The following is a 19,582-nucleotide window of genomic DNA, read 5'->3' on the forward strand; positions in this document are numbered from 1 at the left end:
GGAAGATAAACATTTGCTCTATTTTCTGGAACAGGCTGCCCAGAACCCAGGGGACTGTTTTGGGCCTTTGTAATTTTTACTATTAATTCCTTCAAACTACAGTTCTGGTTGAACCAGCTCTGAAAAACAGATACTATGTGAGGAGAGGAGCTTGCAGGGCTGATGCTGTACGAGATAAGGGTCTCTGGTTGGGCACCTCCCACTTGGTTTCAACCTGAACGGCAGCAGACCTGTCTTCCAAGAACCTAGAACATGAAACCTGACACCAGTTTGCTTTTGCAAAGCCCTGGAAATACAGTAGGAATGCAAGGAATGGTTATTCTGCATTCATTTCCATATACATCAAAGGGAGGGAACCTGATGGAGCAACAATGGGACCACACAGGCGGACAGGATCCAACAGGCAAAGCCCCAAAGCCTTCAGGAATTTTGTTGTGCAAATTAGCAAACACAAACAAATCATTAGGGGGGTGAGGAAAATGAGAGATCCCAGTGCCAAAGGTGCATAGAAAAGCTGGGAATGCTGGCAAACCTGGGAAGGCAAGACAGGAGCAATCCCCAGTGGAGCTGAAGCACATTTCTGCTCTTACCCCATCGACACTCCAGATTTACACCAGAAGAAAAATCAGAGCAGACTGACACAGGGAGAAGGAAAGGAAAACAAAAGCCAAGATTTGCTGAGGAAAAAGGGAAGTACTGAGCTGCACATTCCAGAGGGTGAGAGAAGCAGGAGGACATCCACCCTGGAAGAGACGTGCTCCACTGCAGCACTGGTTTCAACGCCTACACACAAGAACAGGAGTGACACCAGCGAGAGCTGTGAGAGGCTTAAATGAAGGATGAAATGAGAATTCAAATTGCAGCCCCACGACCCAATTAGAGAGTTACTGATACAAGAGAAAAGTCTCCCTCAATTGCTAGAAATTATCCACTTTCTAGGTAAAACAATGAACTTGGATGGTGCTGGGAACACCCAGAAGTGTTCCCTCCCCTTTGATTTAAAGCTGAACAAACAACAGATGAACAAATTAGCTTCTTAATCTTAATTTTTAGCTATCGAACATTTAATAACCTGAATTCCTCATTATTTAAGCTAAGGAGCCTGAGCAGTTTAAATTGATTGGTGCTCTGCACATTGCAGGCTCAAATTCAGGCAGGTGTATGAGGGTAGCTGAGGTGGCCAGGATCAGACAGCAGAAAGATGGTAAGCAGTGGCAATACCTAGGACTTAAACCAGTTTAAACCCAGGGCCAGCCAGACATCAGACAAACCTGGGAAGGGGAAATCAAGCTACCAAGTAGGCTGGTCCTTTCTGAGGTTCTACTTTCAAGGTGATTTTTGCCCCGAGCAGGAGGGGCAAAGAGGAGATATCTCGTCTTGCCTTTTTTATCTCATTCCCTAGTAAATGACTGCTGACAGATAGGTTGGGTTGGGGTAATATAGGCAATACTGGCTGTTAGCAGGGAGGGAGGGGGATGAGAAGGAGGCAGAAGTGTCCATCAAACAGACAGGGTGGCAGCCACAGGGAACAGCAACATCTGTGACCACTAAACTGCAGCTTGGTCCCCTTGGTCACTGTCCCCTCTACACCCACCACTAGCCCTGATTTCCAGCCAGTTATCCCTGATATGCTCAAGCAGAAGCTCATCTGTACCATGTCCCCACTCTCCCAGATGCTGCTTGTAGGTGTTTTCACAACAAATCAATTAGTGAGTGCCATACAAACCTTCTTGAGGACAAACTCCAGCTCAGAGGCCTGGTAGGCTGGATTCACAGACACCTGAGGAGGGAGAAACAAGAAAGTTGATCAGAGTTACCCTTGCCTTGAAAATCCTCCCTCCAGCACATATTCCAACAGAAAAGTTCTCCCAAGGATAAGCCACACTCAGAGCCTCTCCTCCAACACACAAAACTAAGAGCTCACCACCAGAGGGATTCCACATCCACGGGAAAAAAAAAAATCCAGATTCTGTGATTGCACAAAAGAAAACAGTCCCAAAAGAGATTTATGTGAGGGAGGTCACACAGTCAAAACAGAGTTTCAGAAACAGAAACCAGACCTCCTGTCCCACTGGTAGATAGTCAATCAACTAAACTAGATCAAAACTCAAGTGCAAGTCAGGATTCTTGATGGACAACCACAAAATACTTTCTCCAGTCCAGCTCTCCACAGAAGCAGTATTGGCTGCTGGAATTGAGTTCACCCCCAGGTTCATACTGAGCCACACTCCTCCACCCTGTTCCTGCAGACACTGGGCTAAAACAGGATGAAGAGAACAGACCACAAGGGTGGGTTTAGACCTTACTGCCCAAATAAGGTATATTTTGGTGAATATGCCAGGTCATATTACCAAATTAAAATTGTCTTTGGGGATATGCAGCTTGGACTAGATTTTTAAATGAGCTTTTGTGCCTTGGAGCAATACATTTGGAAGGGACCTAACCAGCTGGTAACGGGTTAGGACAGCAGCATCCCACAAAAAATGGTCCTGTAGGCAAAAGCACATCTCCTTCTGTCATCAGCTGCTGCAAGTTAGTTCACAGTAGTTTCTTGCTGCTCCATCCTCTGCAGTGTGTTTCCCTACAGAGTGGAGGACAAAGATGCAGAGAGCTGCACAGATCTTGTTTAAATACTGCCTTCAGTTATAGACAGCATGCCAGGTAAGAGCATGAAAAAAAGAGACAACAAACTTTATTCTCCAGTGTCTCCTATCGCTTCTTTGTCTCCTTTCCCAACAGACTGCTAAAACTCCAGACACAGCACACTCCTTACCAGGATGATTCCTGCCTGGGCCGTTGCAAACTGCATGAGAACCCACTCGTATTTATTGGGTCCCCACATCCCCAGCCGGTCTCCTTTCTTCAGGCCAAGAGCCAGAAGCCCAGCTGCTGCTTGGTCCACCTGCAAAACACAGGACAAGAGCCTGAGGATCACACACGGGATGCAGTGGGGCATATTTGTCTCCAAGCACTGCTTTCTGGGGAAAAAGCATCGTTTTTGCAACTGAAATGGGACAGAATGTACCTCCCCTGCACAGCCCATCAGCCTATGGCTGCAGCAGCTTCTGAGCCCCAGAGCACAGACCTGCTCAGCAGGTTGACCGAAAGCACAGAAATAACAAGCCTGGAACAATACCATAAAGCAGGAAGGAAACCAAAATGGGCAATTAGGTAGAAATTGTTGTAAGTTAATTCTTGCTCTAGGACTACTTAGTGCCTGGCTCCTCATCAACTACACTGAGGACTAAGCCTTACCCACATGCTGGACCCATCCACACTGTTGGATCTGCCTCCCTTTTGGGATATCACTTACCTTGAAAAGGACTTGATAAAGAAAACTGTATAGTGTGATTTTTGACCAGTTTGGGGTTCCTATCCTCATAAGTCCTATGAGGAGTAGCTGAGGTTGCTGGGGGGGCTCAGCCCGGAGAAAAGGAGGCTCAGTGGGGACCTTCTCACTGTCTGCAAGTCCCTGACAGGAGGGGGGAGCCGGGGGGGGCCGGGCACTGCTCCCTAGAAACAAGGAACAGAAGAAGAGGAAAACTGTACCAGGGAAAGGTCAGGTTGGACATTAGGAGGAATTTCTTCACTGAAAGGGTTGTTAAATATTGGAAAGGACTTCCCAGGGAGGTGGTGGATTCACCATCCCTGGAGGAGTTCAAGAAATGACTGGACGTGGCACTCAGTACTCTCTGGTCTAGTTAACAAGGTGGGGATCAGTCAAAGATTGAACTCAATGATCTTGGAGATCTTTTCCAATCTTAATGATTCTGTGATTCAGTGATTCATTAACCTGTATTCAGCCACTGTATTAACAACTACTTTATTTTTTGAGATGGTAAGTGTGTGTCAGGTGTGCAGAGGTATGAATAAATATTCTGAGATATTCAGGAAAGTTTTTATAGTTTTGTTGTGTTCTCAAATGAATTTATGAAATTTACCTTGTAGGAGATATGAATTTGAAGAACAGCTACTCTCTGATTTAGTTCAGAATTACAGTCTACTTCTTAAAATCAGGGTGAACACAGCTAATCTTGTTTACCCAAATGGATGTGACCCAAACCATACTAAGCCTAAAAAAAAAAAAAAACTCAGAAAAAAACCACTCCTCCTATCCAAGATCATATCATACATTTAATAGAAAATGTCCAGGTAGTTAGCCTTGAAATATTGTCCCTCAATTTCGAAAACAGCTAAACATATATTTGTAAGCAATATGTACACACACACATAGATACACCCCCACACATCTGTGCATGTAATATTGAGCCCTAGTCCTTGACTTTGCTCCATTGCTTTTGGGCTTAGATAAAAACCTTCCACACACCCAGGATCTCTGATAGTCAGAATGACTAATACGGAAGGTGGAGTCTACTCCAGTAGAGAAAACACTGACTCAGCCCACAACCCATCAGAAAGAGATGATAATTTTAAGGTATGAAAGTTCATTCTGGGATATTCAACAAGTGTTTCGTATGCACTGCCACCTCCCTTTCATCTCCAGATTCCAAGGAGGACAAAGGCAGCACATGCTGGGGACACGATGCTCCATACACAACACACCTCAGTCCTGAGCTGAGCAATGAAACCATTTTCCATTTATCCATCATGTCTGCTGAGGTTATGCACCCACCTGTGCTCCCTGGGGGGTGAACCAGGCACTCACCTCCTCTTTGAACCGGGCAAACGTCCTCCGAACCCCATCCCGGCAGAACACCAAGGCCTCGCGGTCAGGGAACCGCTCGACCGTCTCCTCCAGGCACTGGCCCACAGTTTTGTCGAGAAGGGGAACGTCTAAGGGCCCCTGGACATAGCTGTTGGTCACTCCAGGGGAGACAGGGGGCACCTTTGTATGCAGGGCACTGTGAAAGAAAAGGAGAAGAGTCTTTTTAATACAACCTGTGCACACAATTCTCCCCACCTGGAGGGATTATCTCCCTGCCGATGGCATCAGGAGTACACGAAGAACATTCCTGCAGAGCCTCCAGCCCTCTGTGGGAAACCAGGACCCTGCTCTCTAGCGGGGAAGGAGCCTCCACCAGCCCTGCAGACTGGGCACAGCCTGGTCCTACCATCATCCACCTGCAGTGAAAACTACATGGACAAGTCAGGACATCTGGACAGACTATGGACTCTGCAGTTTACTGAGAGATGGCAACTGGGCTTTCTGCAACATAAATAACTGGGAAGGAACACTATGAAACCAGTTTGTAGATAAATTCCCTCAACTGGTTGAAAAGAGCAGATAACTGAGAAAGGGAAAATTAAAATTAGAGATCAGTCTTCAAAACGGTCAGCAGGGAAGAGTCTAATCCCGCAGAATAAAGACTGTTTAAAAGAGTTCAGAGAAGTTGAGCCGTAACTGAGGTGTCTGCAAAGGAATGGTCTGTGTAAATAACAGCAAGCACTCTGTCTCTGCCAGCTGGAACACAAGGAGTTTACAGAACTGCAGACAGCATCCATAAAATGAGAAGTGCAGAGGCAATAACACAGCAGGGAGGAGATGATCCCTACAGCAAACACTGGAGGAGGACTGGAGGGGTGTGAGCAGAGCAATGTCCCGGGCAGGAAAGGAGCACTGAGGTATGGTGCATAGCTCAGAGGCTGTGTTTGCAGATTCAGTGGATAATGGGGGAGATCCCTGCATTAGACAACAAAACCAGCTCAGCCTAAACTCAATTTTCCTCCATTCATTATAGGATCAATATTCTGCAAAGACTTGCTGCCATTTGCCACAAAAGATTTGTTTTCCTGCCCACAAGAAACAAGCCCCAGAATGGAGTTACCTCCTCTGTGAGGTGAAGTTCAGTCGCGATACCCTCAGGGCTCCAAGAGCCAAGCAAATACCCTGACCCTCTTCCCCCCACTGCTTTTCAGCAGATGGAGGATTGTGCAACTCCCACTGGGCTCTGTTCAGACATCTCTCTTCTCAGAGCTCTTGGGCAACTCACATCAAGGCTGTAGAGCTGCCCGGGGAGGAGGAGGGAGGACAAGTACTAAACTGAACTACCATCTATTGTTTGAAAGCTCTTGGGCAAGGCACATAGATAAACTAGGAGATTAAAAGAAAGCTCTGCAGAAGAAAAGCCTTTATAAATACAGGTTCTATAAAATAAAGGCTGAAAAAGCTCTCCCTAAGCCCAAGAGGACATATGCTCCTGGGAAAGCAGTAAAAGCCACAGCAGCCACTGACACTTGTTGGTTGAAACAGCGAGAAGCCCCTGTCCCCTGACACAGGGTGGTCTCAGAGAAGCAGGTGGACAAGGAACCCTCAGGTTGTTTGCTAAAACATTTACTGGAGACAATTACACTCACATCTCCCTCAAGCAAAGTTGTTTCCAGTTTCAGCAGAGCCTGTTCCTAAATCCCCTGCTGTCCTCTGCCAGCTGAGGCACAGGGACGTTTCTGGGCAGGGCCGGAGCAGCTCCTGACCTGGTTGCACAAGAGCACTTCCCAGAGCACTGTCCAGGGGTCACGGGGAGCCAAGAAGGCTCAGCACTGGCCTGAAGTGGGAGTAAGCAAACACAAGCCTTTCATGAACTGGGGGACACCGCCCAAAGAACCAGCTGGTAAAAAAACTGGTGCAACACATTCTTCTACCGCACGATTAAAAAGCTGAACAACAAAATACCATCACGAAAAGAGACTGGAGAGGGGAGGAAATATTATTAGAAAATTCGGGTTGAGAAAATTTAATCAAAATCAAAAGTGTCCAGCTGAAAGTCTCCTGCTCTCCACAGTCAGCCTTCCGAGAGGTACTTGCACAACACTTCACTGCCAATGAAAAGGGTAATATCTTACACTGTTACGTCTTGGCAAAACATGACATAGATCAGGCTTTCTGGGATTACTATCCCAGTATTTTTCCAGGCCTGAAGAGACAAAGGGTTTCACTGACTTTGCAGAACCAGACTTTTACACTAAATGCAAGAAGGCACAAAGACAGAACTAAATGAAAAAGGTCCAGGCTTCATGGCTTGGCTTCCTCCCTACCCCCGAATAGGGAGATGGAAGAGCATCAAAGAACAGCAAAAGATGTCATTATAAATCCCCGTGCTCCAAAACACCGTGAAAACACTGCTGGTTTCCCCCACATGTGTGAACACGTGCCCAGCTTGCTCTCAGAGGTCTCAAGCATCCACATTTTCAAATGGAAGCATCAGCAGCCCTGAAATTAGTGGCTAAGATATCTCATGCTCATAACCCAGAGTCACAGACTCCTCTCAAAGCAATAATTCACATCATTTCTTCAAATCCATTAAAGCAAAATTCACAACTGCCATTGAGTCTGAGCTCCCCAAATTCTGGTCTGATGTTCGCATGTGCTTCAACATTTCTGCATCATTTCTCTCCTGGCAGTGGCAGAAGTGAAAGGCATGAGACAAAACACAGCAGGCTGTTGGAAGCACTGGGGGTCAGGAATGGAAGGAATGAGGCAGATACAAGATATGTTCATAATCAGCAGCATCGTGCTGGAAATCACGTGGGGTTGGTCTCCCTCCTGTCTACAGCCTGCAGAAGTGTATATATCTGATCTGAAATAATGTATCAAGAGATCTCTACAAAGAAAGGATCCAAAGGATTCAGAAATAATCTTTGTGTTCATCTTTGTTACAGAAAACAAGTAATTCACCCTTCACCTCTTCCTACAAAGCATCTAGTGCTGCTGGAGATAAAACAAGACCAATGGTCCAATATTACAGCAGCTCTCATTTCCCTGACTCAGCTGGAGGAAAGCAAATAAAACTCTACTTGCTCTTGGGTGTCAGCACAGACTGTAAGACACGACTTTTAGAGAGCACGTGTCTTCTGTTAGCAACACGTTTCAGCAGCAAGACAGCCTGCAGTGCCTGCAAACGAGCCAGCCTCATCTCCAGGCTGTTCCCGCAGAATTCCATGACCCTGAAGTTCAGCAGCACAACTGAACAGAGAGACATCAGAGACCCGGGAAAAATGCATCCCCTTCCTGTTCCACGCAAAAGGCAGGAGAGCAGCCAAGTCCCAGCAATCCCAGAGAGCTCTCCTGCCTGACACAAGGATCAGAATGAAGCAAGCACTCTGGACTAATCCTAGGAGCTATTTGTATTTGTCTCTGAACAGCCCCAATAAACAGCATAGAGTTGTTGATATAAGATAACCAGCTCTGTTTTCACCTTTAACTCTTCATCAGTCTCTACAGAAATTATCAAAAGGGATGTGACAGGAACACAAGGCAGAGGCGTCACCTCCTGTCCCCTGTACAGTGTGAAGGACACTGACCTGACCGGTCCCTCTGCCCTCCCAGGGCTTAGGAACTGTCCTCATTACAGAGTTCACACTCAGAAAGGTTCATGAACTCTCCTGCCAGTTCCTTTGCTCATGGACATCTACCAGGAGCTTCTCCCCACAAAGCAAGAGCCTTTGTGTCTTTTGTGTCATATGACTGCAATAAAAGGGTGGTGAAAGTTAGCCCAGCTCTGACCTCCCCTCTTCTTTGCTCTGTTGACTAAAGAGTTAACTAGGTTCTCATTTTTGTTTGTTTGTTTTGGTTTGAGGAAGGACCAAGTTCCCAGGGTTTTCAGACTCCTTCTGCAGCAACTTTCTGGACTTTCTAGTTATGTTTTTTTACTGTGTTTCTCTGCCCTCAGCACTCTTCCTTTCAACAGGATAAATACGCCTAGGAGCAGAATTTAATAATTTTTTTTTTTTTTATAATGTTACTAGAAAGACTTTACTGTCTAAATTTGTCATCTTTTTCTCCAAGGGCTTTGTGTTCCTGTCCTACAGTTTCACTTCTGGGCTGGAGTGAACTGTAGTGAACTCTCTGTCATGCTTCCCTTCTGATCCAATTTCCTAAGATTTTGAGAAGGAATCTTGGAGCATCCACGATGAGGTGGCTTCAGCCACCTCATTTCTAATGTCAAACCAGCTGAAAAGAAACACCTTGTCTGTGGAAAAACAAGGAACCCCTGTGGTTCATGGGGAATTGCTCACTGGAAGTCATTCCTCTCAGTGAGTATTAGTCTCTGAATATCAGCTAATCCTTCAGAGCCTTTCCCAAAGCCAGTTGCCTTCTCATCGCTGTTCTTTCACACAAACTTGTTCCAAGAGGCAGCACTGAAGGAAAGCAAAATAAAGAACTGGGCTGACCCCCCCCCCCCGAGCTTGGTGCCCTGGACCTGCTGTGTCCCCCACCACCCTGCCCACCTGGGGTTCTGCAGGACCACAGAGGGACAGGGACACTGCCTGCAAGTCCGAGTGCCCAAGGAGGGTGAAGAAGCCATGAGATATGTTTGATGTTACTGAAATCAGGATGGAGCTGCTGCACAAAGAAAGTTCAGCCCTGGGCTGAACATCCCTCCATAAACTGCGCAGGGCTCCTCATTTCCCCCGGTCCCCTCCCAGGCTGGGGGGGCAGACCCAGGGGGTGCAGCCTGCCGTCTCCCATTTTGGAGGGGCCTTAGGGGAGCCAAGGCACAGTGACACACACCGAGATGAACCTGCCCTTCCCGCATGCGGCAACTCGCCTGGCTGGACACCCACATCAACCGGCAGCTGCCCTATAGCCCCTGTCCCCCATCACACAGGGTCTGCAGCCTCTATGCCCCACAGTCCCCCATCTCCAGCCCCCACCGCCCTCCACCCTCTATAACCCCCATTCCTTCTCATCCACAGCCCCCTGTTCCCTATAGCCACCCATCCCTTATAGCCCGCACCCCCGTTCCCCCCACACTCCCTCCCGGTTCCCAGCCCATCCCTACCTTCCCGGCGGGGCTCCCCGCCTCCCGCCCGCCCGGCGCAGGACCCGCAGCCCGTGCCGGGGCAGCGCTGCCAGCCGGGCCGCGGCCATTCCTCCAGCGGCGGCAGGACCGGGACAACCGACGGGGCCCGACCCGTCCCGTCCCAACGCTCGGAGCGCGGGGGCGGTGCCCGGCCCGCCCCGGCCCCGCTCCGCCCCATCCTCGGGGGCTGCGGGGGCCCGCGACCCTCCGCCGGCCGCGAGGAAGTGTCCCGTGGGATGGGGAGCAGGGAAAGCGCCCACCCGAGTGCGGAGATAGGGGCTCAGAGGGAGCCCCCGGCACACGGCTGGCAGCGCATGTCCTGCCGGGCATCTGCCCCGTCCTCGGCCAGTCCACTGCCCAAGCCCCGCACCGCACCTCCTCCCCTGTACATTCCTACTCCATTCTTCTTCCCAGCTTGCCCCATCAGTCTGTTTCTGCCTGACTCCAACCACCCCGAATGAGCCCCTCCACCCAAATGAGCGGAGGTGGACTTCGGTGCGAGACAACCAACATCACTTTTCTTCACCTGTATCCCTTGGTGCCTGAGCCCCAGAGACACCAATTGACCTCCAGCACTATCCACTCAAGGAGTTATCAGTTACCACCCCACTAACAGCTTCAGGCCTTCCGTGGCTCGTGCGCCCTCCCATGGGAGGAGGAGAGACCAGCTGGGAACTGCAGAGCTGCTCCAGGGATGAGGCCCCTCACCAAGAGCAGAGGTGCGGGCAGGCACCAGGTGAGGAGCACGGTGGTGCTGAGTTCTGCAGCAGCACTGATGCTGAGCAGGTGACACATCATCCTTCCTCACGTGAAACGACTGACAGCCTGTCTGGCCATGGCCTGCAGCAATGGCCAAAAGCTAATTAATCCTAATGAAAGGGATTAACTCTGAGCCCAAAAATGCTCTGTGTCTTTTGAATACCACATGGGCATTAACCAAACCGTGCTGCCAGTGCTGGCCTGAGACATGGGCTGCTTCCGTAGGTGTTTTGCAGCTCTGCCTGGGTGGAAGCTGAATTAGTGTGCCTGGACACGGTGTCTGTACCATGCCAAGCATAATGGTGCTGATGAACAAGGGCATCAATATTGGCCTCAGAACAGTGAATCTCAGACACCAAAGCCATAAATGTGTTCATAACAGAGTGAAATACCAACTGTCAGCAGACCTCTGATTTTAGAAACAGGAAGGATTTTCCCCAATGTGCATCTTGTTCGCAAGGAGTTTGTTCAGTGGCAGCAGTGTCAGTGTTTTCTTTGGTAGGGAAAGGGAGATTTTTGTCCTTGAAATGTGAAAAATCGGCCGTGGCTGCAGAGGGGCCTCATAGATCTGCAGAGGGGACACAAGGATCCACAAAGGGTCTGGGAATGATCTCCATCCCCAGGCCGGCATGGCCAGCTTAGGCCCCCAGAGGGAGAAGGATTGTTAGATCAGGATTAGATTGACATCCCACTTCCCTGAGCAGTTCCTGCTCCATTCTCCTTGCTGATGTTCTTGCAGCCTTCCTCTAGCAGAGAGTACAGATGTACCCTTTGTTATGGTTTGTCTTGTGGATGTTCAAAATCTTTCTAGTCTACATGCACAGGTACCTCTTCAAGTCAGTCCCACTGCAATCAGCAGCAAGGTGAGTTTCTGGATTCCCACAGGTGATGTAAGGCTGTGTGACATTCATGGCCAGAAGTTGTCCTTTCACTGCTTCAGCACAGGACAGAGAAATTATCTTTGTCTGTGCTGATGGAGCATCTGAGGGCTCAGTGTTGTATAACCACTGGGGAAAAAAAAAATGTCTGGGATGCAAACACCTCACCTTTAATAAAGATAAAGCTGACTTTTGGCTTGATCTTCCCATGTAACAATCATTAGCCCACAGGGTGAATCCTGGTTAAAGAAAGAATTAAATCAAGAATTATGCAGAAGTTAAGGCGACCTTGACATTTGGCTATGTTTGTTAAAAATTGTCAAAGCAAAGGCCGCCTGAAGTAGTACCACTTCATACACCATTGCAGAAGGTATCATTCCTTTCTAATGGAGATTTAAAAATCTGCCTTCAAGTTAATCACAAATAAGCAGGTAGGTTTTGTAACCCATCTACACCCCTGCCTGTCTTTGCTAAGAGCCAAAAGCTCCTTGGATTTGTGCAAACCCAGATTTCAGTCCCTGCAGCACTGCACAGACAAGGACTTCTCCCAGAGATGCAGAGGGTCTTGCTCAGGTCCCTCCAAAGCCCCTGTTTTCCCTCTGTAGCAGAACTGTGTCCGGTGACCCCCAGCCACAGATGGGAACTGCACAACACTTCATGTGAGTCCTTTGTTACCTCAGGGTAATGCAGGGCTCAGCAATCACCTGCCTTCCTCAGAGATCTGGCAATGAGAGGTTTCCCCACCGTTCCTTGGGGCAGGTCTTCTCTGGCCCTTCCTTGTCTCCAAACATTGTTGTGAAAAGCTGAGGGATGGGAGACGCTCTTGGATGACTAGACCTCGCCCTTCTCAGATGTGGGCTCTTTAGTTTCTGGTCACCTTTGGAGGAACAATACCACGCTTCGAGAAACTTCTATAATCTCCTAGATGAGAGCGCCTTAAAGTCAGGCAGATTTTATTGTACTTTCTATGAGGCAAATCCTTGTGTGCTGGTTTGGGGTGCCTTTGCTTAGAGACCCCTGTGGTCACAGTTCCCTCTGTGCTGAACTAATGCTGGTTTCTGGGTGTTGGAAAAGACTTACTGCCAGCTTAAAAACTAACTAATGCATCCAGGGGGTAGATGTGCTGCAGTAGTGAAAACATCTTTGCAAGGTCCTGTACACCATGAATCACACAAGGATCAGGGAATTCAAGGTTAGTCCTCACTGTAATCCCATTACTGGGTAGCACTAATTTGGCTCTGCTCCAGGCTCCTTTCTCTTTCACTGACTTTCTCCACAGCAGGTCAGGACAGTGCTCTGCTCCTGTGGCAACGGAGCAAAAGCAGGAACATCCATTGAGTGTTCCCCCTCTGAAGAGACATTGTGGGTAACAGTCCAACCAAGAGAGAATTCACCCCTCGCATTAGGGAGACTGTGGAGAGATTGAAGCAGCTGTATCAGCTGTTGTAAAACAAGGTATTGATCACTGGGTTTCTGGGTTGTTACTGAGATTATTGGCTGTTAACTGGTTGGTTTTCCATGAGGTGGTGTTTGATGCGGTGATGTGACCGGATGTGAATCTCACCCACCCATGGAGTTGGGCTGGGAATTCTCCTTTCCTTCGCAGGGCCATTTCACGTGTCCAGATGCAAACTCCCGCCAGCCTGGCCAGGGGCCTGGGCCCAGTGGGATGGTGGGGGGGTGCCCCAACGCAACTCTCAAAAGTTTTCACTATTTATATGTTTTAGCAAACAAAGGCATTAATGTACAATGGCTACAAGTTACCTAGTTCTTGTATTCTGTCTTGTGTTGGTTAATGATTCTCTCACTTCCCATGCTAATTAGTCTGTATGCTCAGTCTTTCTTGTCTTTTGGGGTGGTGGGTCTCTTGAGTCCGTGGCTGTGAGTCAGTGGTCACAATTTCCCCCTGCCAGAATTGCCTTTTACCCAGTTGGAGCTGATTCAATGCAGTTGTTGAGTTGGCTTTATTAGTTTCTTCCTTATCTTGGGGGTTCTGCCAAATGTCCTTGTGGCCCATAAATTCTGCATTCTTTGTGCCCACTATCAGCGGCACATCCTTCTTCCCAAGCTTTGTTGACCTCCCCCTAGGTCTGAGATCACTGCCCCAAACCTTAACAAGGCAATTCTACCGACGAGTAGTTTGTCTTCCGAACCCCTGGACATCCCTCACAGCCTGTTATCTGCTGTCACGCGGATTAAATCCCCTTTCTTGCTGATCGGGCTTGAAAGCGCACAGAGGGCAGACATCAAAGAACACCCTGACTCTAAGGAAATCGTTACCACCCCCGCTGCCCCGGCAGCGGCGGTGCCGTGCGGGCGGTGCGGCCCCGCTCCGGGCCGGCAGCGGGCGCGCTCGGCCCCGCGGCGGGGGCTGGCGGGGCCCGCGCGGACGTGGCCGCGGAAGTGGGTGGCGGGGCCGGGCCGTGCCACGCCGGGACGGGACGGGCTGGGCTGGGCTGAGCCGTGCCGGGCCGAACCGAGCCGTGCCGCATCCCCGTTCCCACCCGCATCCCCTGTTGGCGGCTGCCCCCCGGAGCCATGTCGCGGGGCGGCGGGAAGGGGCTGAGCCTAAAGGACAAGCTGGACGGGAACGAGCTGGACCTGAGCCTCTGCGACCTGAACGAGGTGCCGGTCCGGGAGCTGGTGAGTCCCCGGTCCGGCGGGGATGGGGGCGGGCGCGGTCCCCGGGGAAGGGGAGGCGCGGGGGAGGCAGATGTGTTGCTGGGGTTGTGACCTGGCCTGCGGGTATTTAAAGCGACGGGGAAGGGGGTTCCGTGTCCCGCCGGCGCGGCAGCCGCTGTTCAGTGCTTATCCCGGGATAAAAACCGCCTTTGGACCCAGAAACCGATCCGGAGATGACGCGACCTCGGAGCAGCCGCGGGGGATGGACAGACTGATGCGGGAGAAACCGCAGAGGCCGAGGCAGAACTAGTGGGTGTCAGAGGGGCTCGGGTGAACCTCCGTGTTCATTTAGCGCTTTATTTCTCTTTCAGGCTGCTCTTCCAAAAGCTACTATCTTGGATTTGTCCTGTAACAACCTCATTTCCTTGCCGGTAAGGTGCTAGAGAGCCTTCGTGGGGATGAGTCTGCTGGGAAATATTTGGAAAAGATAACTAGTGCTTCTTCAGAGGTTCTCCAGGAGGTTTGGAACTGGTGCTTCTTCCCCCATCCTGAGGTGGCTGAATGACTCTGTTGTCAGTGATGGGTCAGTGCTGGTGGTGGGTTTGGCTGAGGCAGAAGAGAGGAAAGGGTTGCACTGAGTGAAGATTGCAGTATCTTCTTGCCAGAGCATCCCCAGGTGAATACAGACCCGTTCCATCAGCAGTGGAGACTCGGGTTTGTTCCTGTCATATTGCCATACATCACCTTGTCGGTCTGTCATATGTGTCCCACCTCCATCTTCTGAGGAGAGTGGTTTTCCTCCATCACAGTCCTGTAGGTAGTTAGGAATTTGAGACTGATGCGAGGTGCAGGTTGTGTCCACGTACTCGCCGCAGAGGTTCCTCCATAGAGGTGCTGACCAGCTTTCTCTGGGTTTGTTTGGGTTTCAGTCAGACTTCTGCAGTTTGATGCATCTGGTGAAACTGGATTTGAGTAAAAACCGGCTTCAACAGCTGCCCTTGGACTTTGGCCGCCTGGTCAATCTGCAGCACCTGGACCTTCTCAACAACCGTTTAGTCACCCTGCCAGTCAGCTTTGCACAGCTCAAGGTAAAACTGTTTGCTGGGCAGTTACGTAAAGCTTTGGGATGCAGCCCAGGGTCTTGTGATCCTGCTCAAGTTGATTTCTCTGGTAAAGCATCCATCCTGCTGACTACCCATTCCAAAATTCAGCTGGCTCTGCACCGCAGCTCGGTGAAAATTCTCTCAGTCTATTGAAAACGTCTCTGCTCGTCTTCTGTACCTGTTTCATTCATCTGAAAACTAAGCGGTCCTTTGCTTCTGTTTTGGATCTCTTAAATAATTGCAAGACTGCTGTGCTCTTACAGCCTCCCCTTTGTCGTGCCTTTTTGCAGAACCTGAAGTGGTTGGATCTGAAGGACAATCCCCTGGATCCTGTCCTGGCTAAAGTGGCAGGAGACTGTCTGGATGAGAAGCAGTGTAAGCAGGCTGCTGTCAAGGTAAGGAACCTGCTTTTATTCTCTTTTTTTTTTTTTTTTACTTTCATGGCTTTGTCGGTGGTGTTTCTTCCTCTTTTTGCTTAGCAAGCTGGGCAGCTGCTGCAGCAGTCTGAAGTTTCTTCAGGCAGTGAGGTGCAGGTTCACTGCACTGACTCTGGTGCTGCTGTGCCTGTGGAAAGCAAACACCTGGCTGAGGGGGATTCTCCTCCACTAGTGGAGTTAAGAGAGGATTAAATTCTGCTTGCCAAGAAAGTAGAGGCATAATCAGACATAATAATCCATGCCTAGGCTTATTGTACAAAAATCTCTGGAGAAGTTCTGGCAAACTATAGACTCACATAAATAGAAATGTTCTGTGATCTGCTGTATCAGTGACTACCAGTTTGCCACGTTTGTTTTTAATGGGAAAATCTGTTTCTTAATGGCAAAGACTCACACAGGAAGGTCCGAGCTCTTTCTCCTCAGAGTTGTGCCTGTAGGGGTAGGTCAGGGTTGGGTGTCAGCCCCAGCTGACTGTCCTCAGCCACAACCCAGCTGTTCTGTTCTGAACTGACTGTGCCACGAGCCCCCTGCACAGCCCTCAGGTTGTTTTCTTGGACCTTGAAGGTACTGCAGCACATGAAAGCAATCCAGTCCGAGCAGGATCGACAACGGCAACGGAAACTCCAAGCAGAGCGAGGTAGGCACAAAAAGCCCCCACGTGCTGTCTGCTGAGGACTGCTCTTGGTCTCTCTAACACACCCAAACACACTGGAATCCATCTAACAAACTGCCATCTAACAAGTACTTGTAGCCATCCAAATCCTGAAGATTCAGGGAGTAGAAGGGTAGAAGGGCTGGAGGGAGAAACATAGCAGGGGGTAACTATGTGATTTCTTGCCTGAATAATATTTAGATTTCTAGATGGAAAGTGGTATAGGTTACCTATAAAAATATGAAGGAAAAGCATGGGATTTACTTTAAGGGAAGTCTAATTCTGAGGGAGCAAAATGCAAGGTTTGTAATACTAAATAAAATGATAAAATAAGAGGATAGTTATTTAATTGGTTTCTTCATTCCAATCGGGATCAGATAAGCAGGTAATAAGGAAGATGGCAATGACAACCCTTTAGATGAAAGGGAAAAACTTCCTGTTAATCCCCAGAAATGGAGAAGAAGCGTGAAGCAGAACAGCGAGCAAAGGAGGCTCAAGAGAGGGAACTGCGGAAGCGAGAGAAGGCAGAGGAGAAGGAACGCAGAAGGCGGGAATATGACGCTCAGAAAGCTGCAAAACAGGAGATGGAGAAGAAAACTAAAAAAGAAACGGTGCAGACCCGAAGTAAGTGGTATCAATTTTGGGTGGGATTGCATCAGATTCCATCTTAATCAGACTTTGATGCTGCCAGAATTGCTTTCATGCGGTCCAGGTACTGGGGATGTTGGGAGTGGGCAGGGGGAACCTGTAGGAGTTCTGATAGACTCTTGCTGCTGTGCCCTTTTCCTCTTTGCCTGTGCTCTCATGAACTGTGGAGCTACAAGATTCAAGAAGTTCTCCAGCTGTTCCCAATGAGAACTTCCCTCCACTTATTTCAAGTGTACTGAACTACACGTGCAAAACCAGATCTTGTGCAACACAGAGGTGCTTTACACCCTCTTCACTGCTGCCCATGAAACTAAATCTGAAACTTTTCATGATAAACAGTTAAATCCTGCACATCTACCTATTTATCAGAGCTAAGTAATGAAAATTCATGACAAAAGCCAACTGCAGCAGAGGCTGAAGTATCTTGCCTGAGCAGTTTGTTCCGAACGCAGACTGTTAAAGATATTAGATGAATTCCTCACGTTCTGTCCTGTCCATGTTCTCATTACAGAGCCTGCCTCCAGCTCCCGTCCCCCTCAGCCCCCCCGGCACAAGCCCTCGTGGTCACGGTCGGTGCTGAGGGTCCTGCTCTTCGTGCTGTTCTGCATCCTGTGTGCTCTGGCCGCCTGCAAGCTGACAGAGCTGCAGCGTCAGCCCCTGTGCGTCAGCGTGAACACCCTCTACGAGGACGTGGTGGCTGCCCTGCAGAACCACAAGACCCTGCAAAACATGCTACAGCACAACTCGCAGCAGTGATTGTCCTGGACGGGCATTTGCTTCGTCAGCATCTCCTTCCACCATCTACGCAGCCAGAATTCCTATGGAATTGTGTTCTGATGAAACTGCTTTGAACCAGTCAGCGTTGGTTTGCTGGTCCACTCCACAGAGCAGAGTTATTGTTCAGATCATCTTTGCTGTGCATGTTTTGCAGTTGGCCTGTAACTCCCATTTTTTGCGCACGTTAAACCTAAACTTGTTACCACTTCTCACCTCCAAGTGGCGTTCACCAGGATTGTGAGGTACAGGAAGCTGCCAGTCTATAGGAGTGGGAAAAACCAGCCCTCACCTTGCCTGGGTAGCTGTAGCTCTGAGCTGGAGGTGGAAGGTTTTTAGTACATATCCATTCCTTGCTCTCATTTCTGTTTGTGCTAAAATTGGTGATATGGCTGTATGGGAATAACACACTAAGGCCCACTCCAGGACCAATTACAGGCATGTAGGATGGCTGTGCATCCGTATGTTGGAGCGAAGAGGCTGATGTGCTATTGAAAGGAGCTGATAATTTTCAATACAACAGTTTTCACAGCAATTTGTCTGAACTGGATGTTTGTGTTGTTAACGCGGTTTTAGTTTTAATTAGGTCCTTTAGGAACAGCCACAAATGATTTCAGAGTACACAGGGGAACAATTCCTGCCTGCTGTATCCATGGTGGCAGCACTGGGTGGCACTGTGGGAGCACTGCTGGCAGGAAAGGTATTAGCCTTGGGGCTGGGGGAAGGCCGGGAAGTTTAGTGGCTTGCACCTGGAGAAGAAAACTCTCCTCTGCAAAGTCCTATTAATCATTTATAATTTCCCTAGAAAATATTTAAAATTAACTAATTTTAAATTTTCCTTATTAAAAAATTGGAACAGAAGTTTGTCGTATCCTTAAGGGCTTTGTGAGTACTAAAATGAAGTTAGGTTTCAGAGAGTATCTGTGCTACTGACTCCACTGAGACACCCTACACTTGTCCCCAGTCGCTCCCTCTTCTCATACCTGGGATAATCACTGCCAAGAGCAGTGCTGTGAGGAAATCATCCGTAGCAGTTCACACCAAGGTCACCATCGAAAGCTTCACCTTTTTGTAACCTGATGGTAAGGCTGTGGTTCCCTGAGTGTCACACAGGATGCAGCGGCAGCATGAGTATCAGATAAAGGCAGGAAGGGCTGCCTCTGCCTTAGCAGGGTGTGTGTGTCCAAAGCTTCCTTCAAACGACTTTAAGCTTCACTTTTGGTGTGTAACTCATCCTGTTCTTTAAAAGATCCTTGCTCCCTATCCAGAAACGTTCAGAAAAACGACAAACAACATCCAAAGCAACATTTTCCTCCCTGCAGCAATTCCTGCCAGCAGCTGGGCGGGCTCAGCTGTGCCATCCAGGCAAGTGCTGCATAGGTTGGCAAATGCTGGGCTAATACAATTTACTGATTCGAGTCAGCAGTGCTGCTGGCCTGGCCAGGGCTCCTGCTGGATGCCAGGAGTGAGCATGGCAGGTGAGGTTTTTCCACTGGAGGCAGCGCAGTTCCAAAGATTAACTTCCACACGTCGGCTGCAGTTTAATTCTCTCAGCACTCATCTCGGTAAGTGCTGCTGTCACAAAAGCCCTCAACTGTCCTTGTGTGCACACAAGTGCTAATGGCTGCATGGACAGGCCATGCTCCCCAATCTAATTAAAAGGAAGCTTTTTCTGCCAACTGTTTAGACCTCATAATTCCAACGCATATAATCAGATTTTGAGACCCTCTCTAGATTAAGCTGTCTGGAGACTGAATCAGGGCAGTCTAAATTTATATCTCAAAATTAGTCTTACTCATTCCCATCTGCTACAGCAGAACACAGAGTCTGTTTTGTGAGGTAAAGTTCTTCTACCTCACTAGAGCAGGTGCTGGGGGGGGCAGCACTGTGTTGCTTTAGCATCAGGATTTGTCCCAGAGGAGACAGAAGGTAACTCCTTGCAGTTCAG

At 49.0% G+C, this 19,582-nt stretch overlaps 2 protein-coding genes across 3 annotated transcripts in view; one reads left to right on the plus strand and one right to left on the minus strand.

The window, feature by feature from the left end:
* The window catches only part of ACSF2 (acyl-CoA synthetase family member 2), a 36,729-nt gene extending 26,320 nt beyond the window's left edge, over positions 1-10,409 (minus strand). Inside the window, exons 1-4 of one of the 2 annotated variants that reach the window (XM_017812175.1) lie at positions 10,288-10,409; positions 4,667-4,862; positions 2,774-2,902; positions 1,727-1,780 (exon numbers count right to left, since the gene is read on the minus strand). In XM_017812175.1, coding sequence (XP_017667664.1) covers positions 1,727-1,780; positions 2,774-2,842 — 123 coding nt within the window. In that variant the 5' untranslated portion in view covers positions 2,843-2,902; positions 4,667-4,862; positions 10,288-10,409. Of the gene's footprint in view, positions 1-1,726; positions 1,781-2,773; positions 2,903-4,666; positions 4,863-9,740; positions 9,849-10,287 lie in introns of those variants that run through there. The other variant, XM_017812174.1, reaches the window with a different exon arrangement.
* Positions 10,410-13,778: 3,369 nt separating this feature from the next.
* On the plus strand, positions 13,779-18,169 carry LRRC59 (leucine rich repeat containing 59). Its single transcript, XM_017812202.1, has 7 exons — positions 13,779-14,041; positions 14,392-14,451; positions 14,950-15,108; positions 15,414-15,518; positions 16,125-16,197; positions 16,663-16,836; positions 17,372-18,169. Exons 1-7 carry the CDS (start codon positions 13,937-13,939, stop codon positions 17,614-17,616), a joined length of 921 nt encoding a protein of 306 aa, XP_017667691.1. The 5' UTR covers positions 13,779-13,936; the 3' UTR covers positions 17,617-18,169.
* The last annotated feature ends 1,413 nt before the right edge of the window (positions 18,170-19,582 follow it).

The sequence above is a fragment of the Lepidothrix coronata genome, unplaced genomic scaffold, assembly GCF_001604755.1.
Source record: "Lepidothrix coronata isolate B3197 unplaced genomic scaffold, Lepidothrix_coronata-1.0 Scaffold34, whole genome shotgun sequence".
In the NCBI taxonomy this organism is placed as follows: Eukaryota; Metazoa; Chordata; class Aves; order Passeriformes; family Pipridae; genus Lepidothrix; species Lepidothrix coronata.

Bases quoted from the DNA above. Each gene is read 5' to 3' on its own strand.
- LRRC59 (XM_017812202.1), top strand. From the start codon at position 13,937: ATGTCGCGGGGCGGCGGGAAGGGGCTGAGCCTAAAGGACAAGCTGGAC. The intron at 14,042-14,391 runs GTGAGTCCCCGG...TTTCTCTTTCAG, and splicing joins AGGTGCCGGTCCGGGAGCTG to GCTGCTCTTCCAAAAGCTAC. The intron at 14,452-14,949 runs GTAAGGTGCTAG...TTTGGGTTTCAG, and splicing joins ACAACCTCATTTCCTTGCCG to TCAGACTTCTGCAGTTTGAT.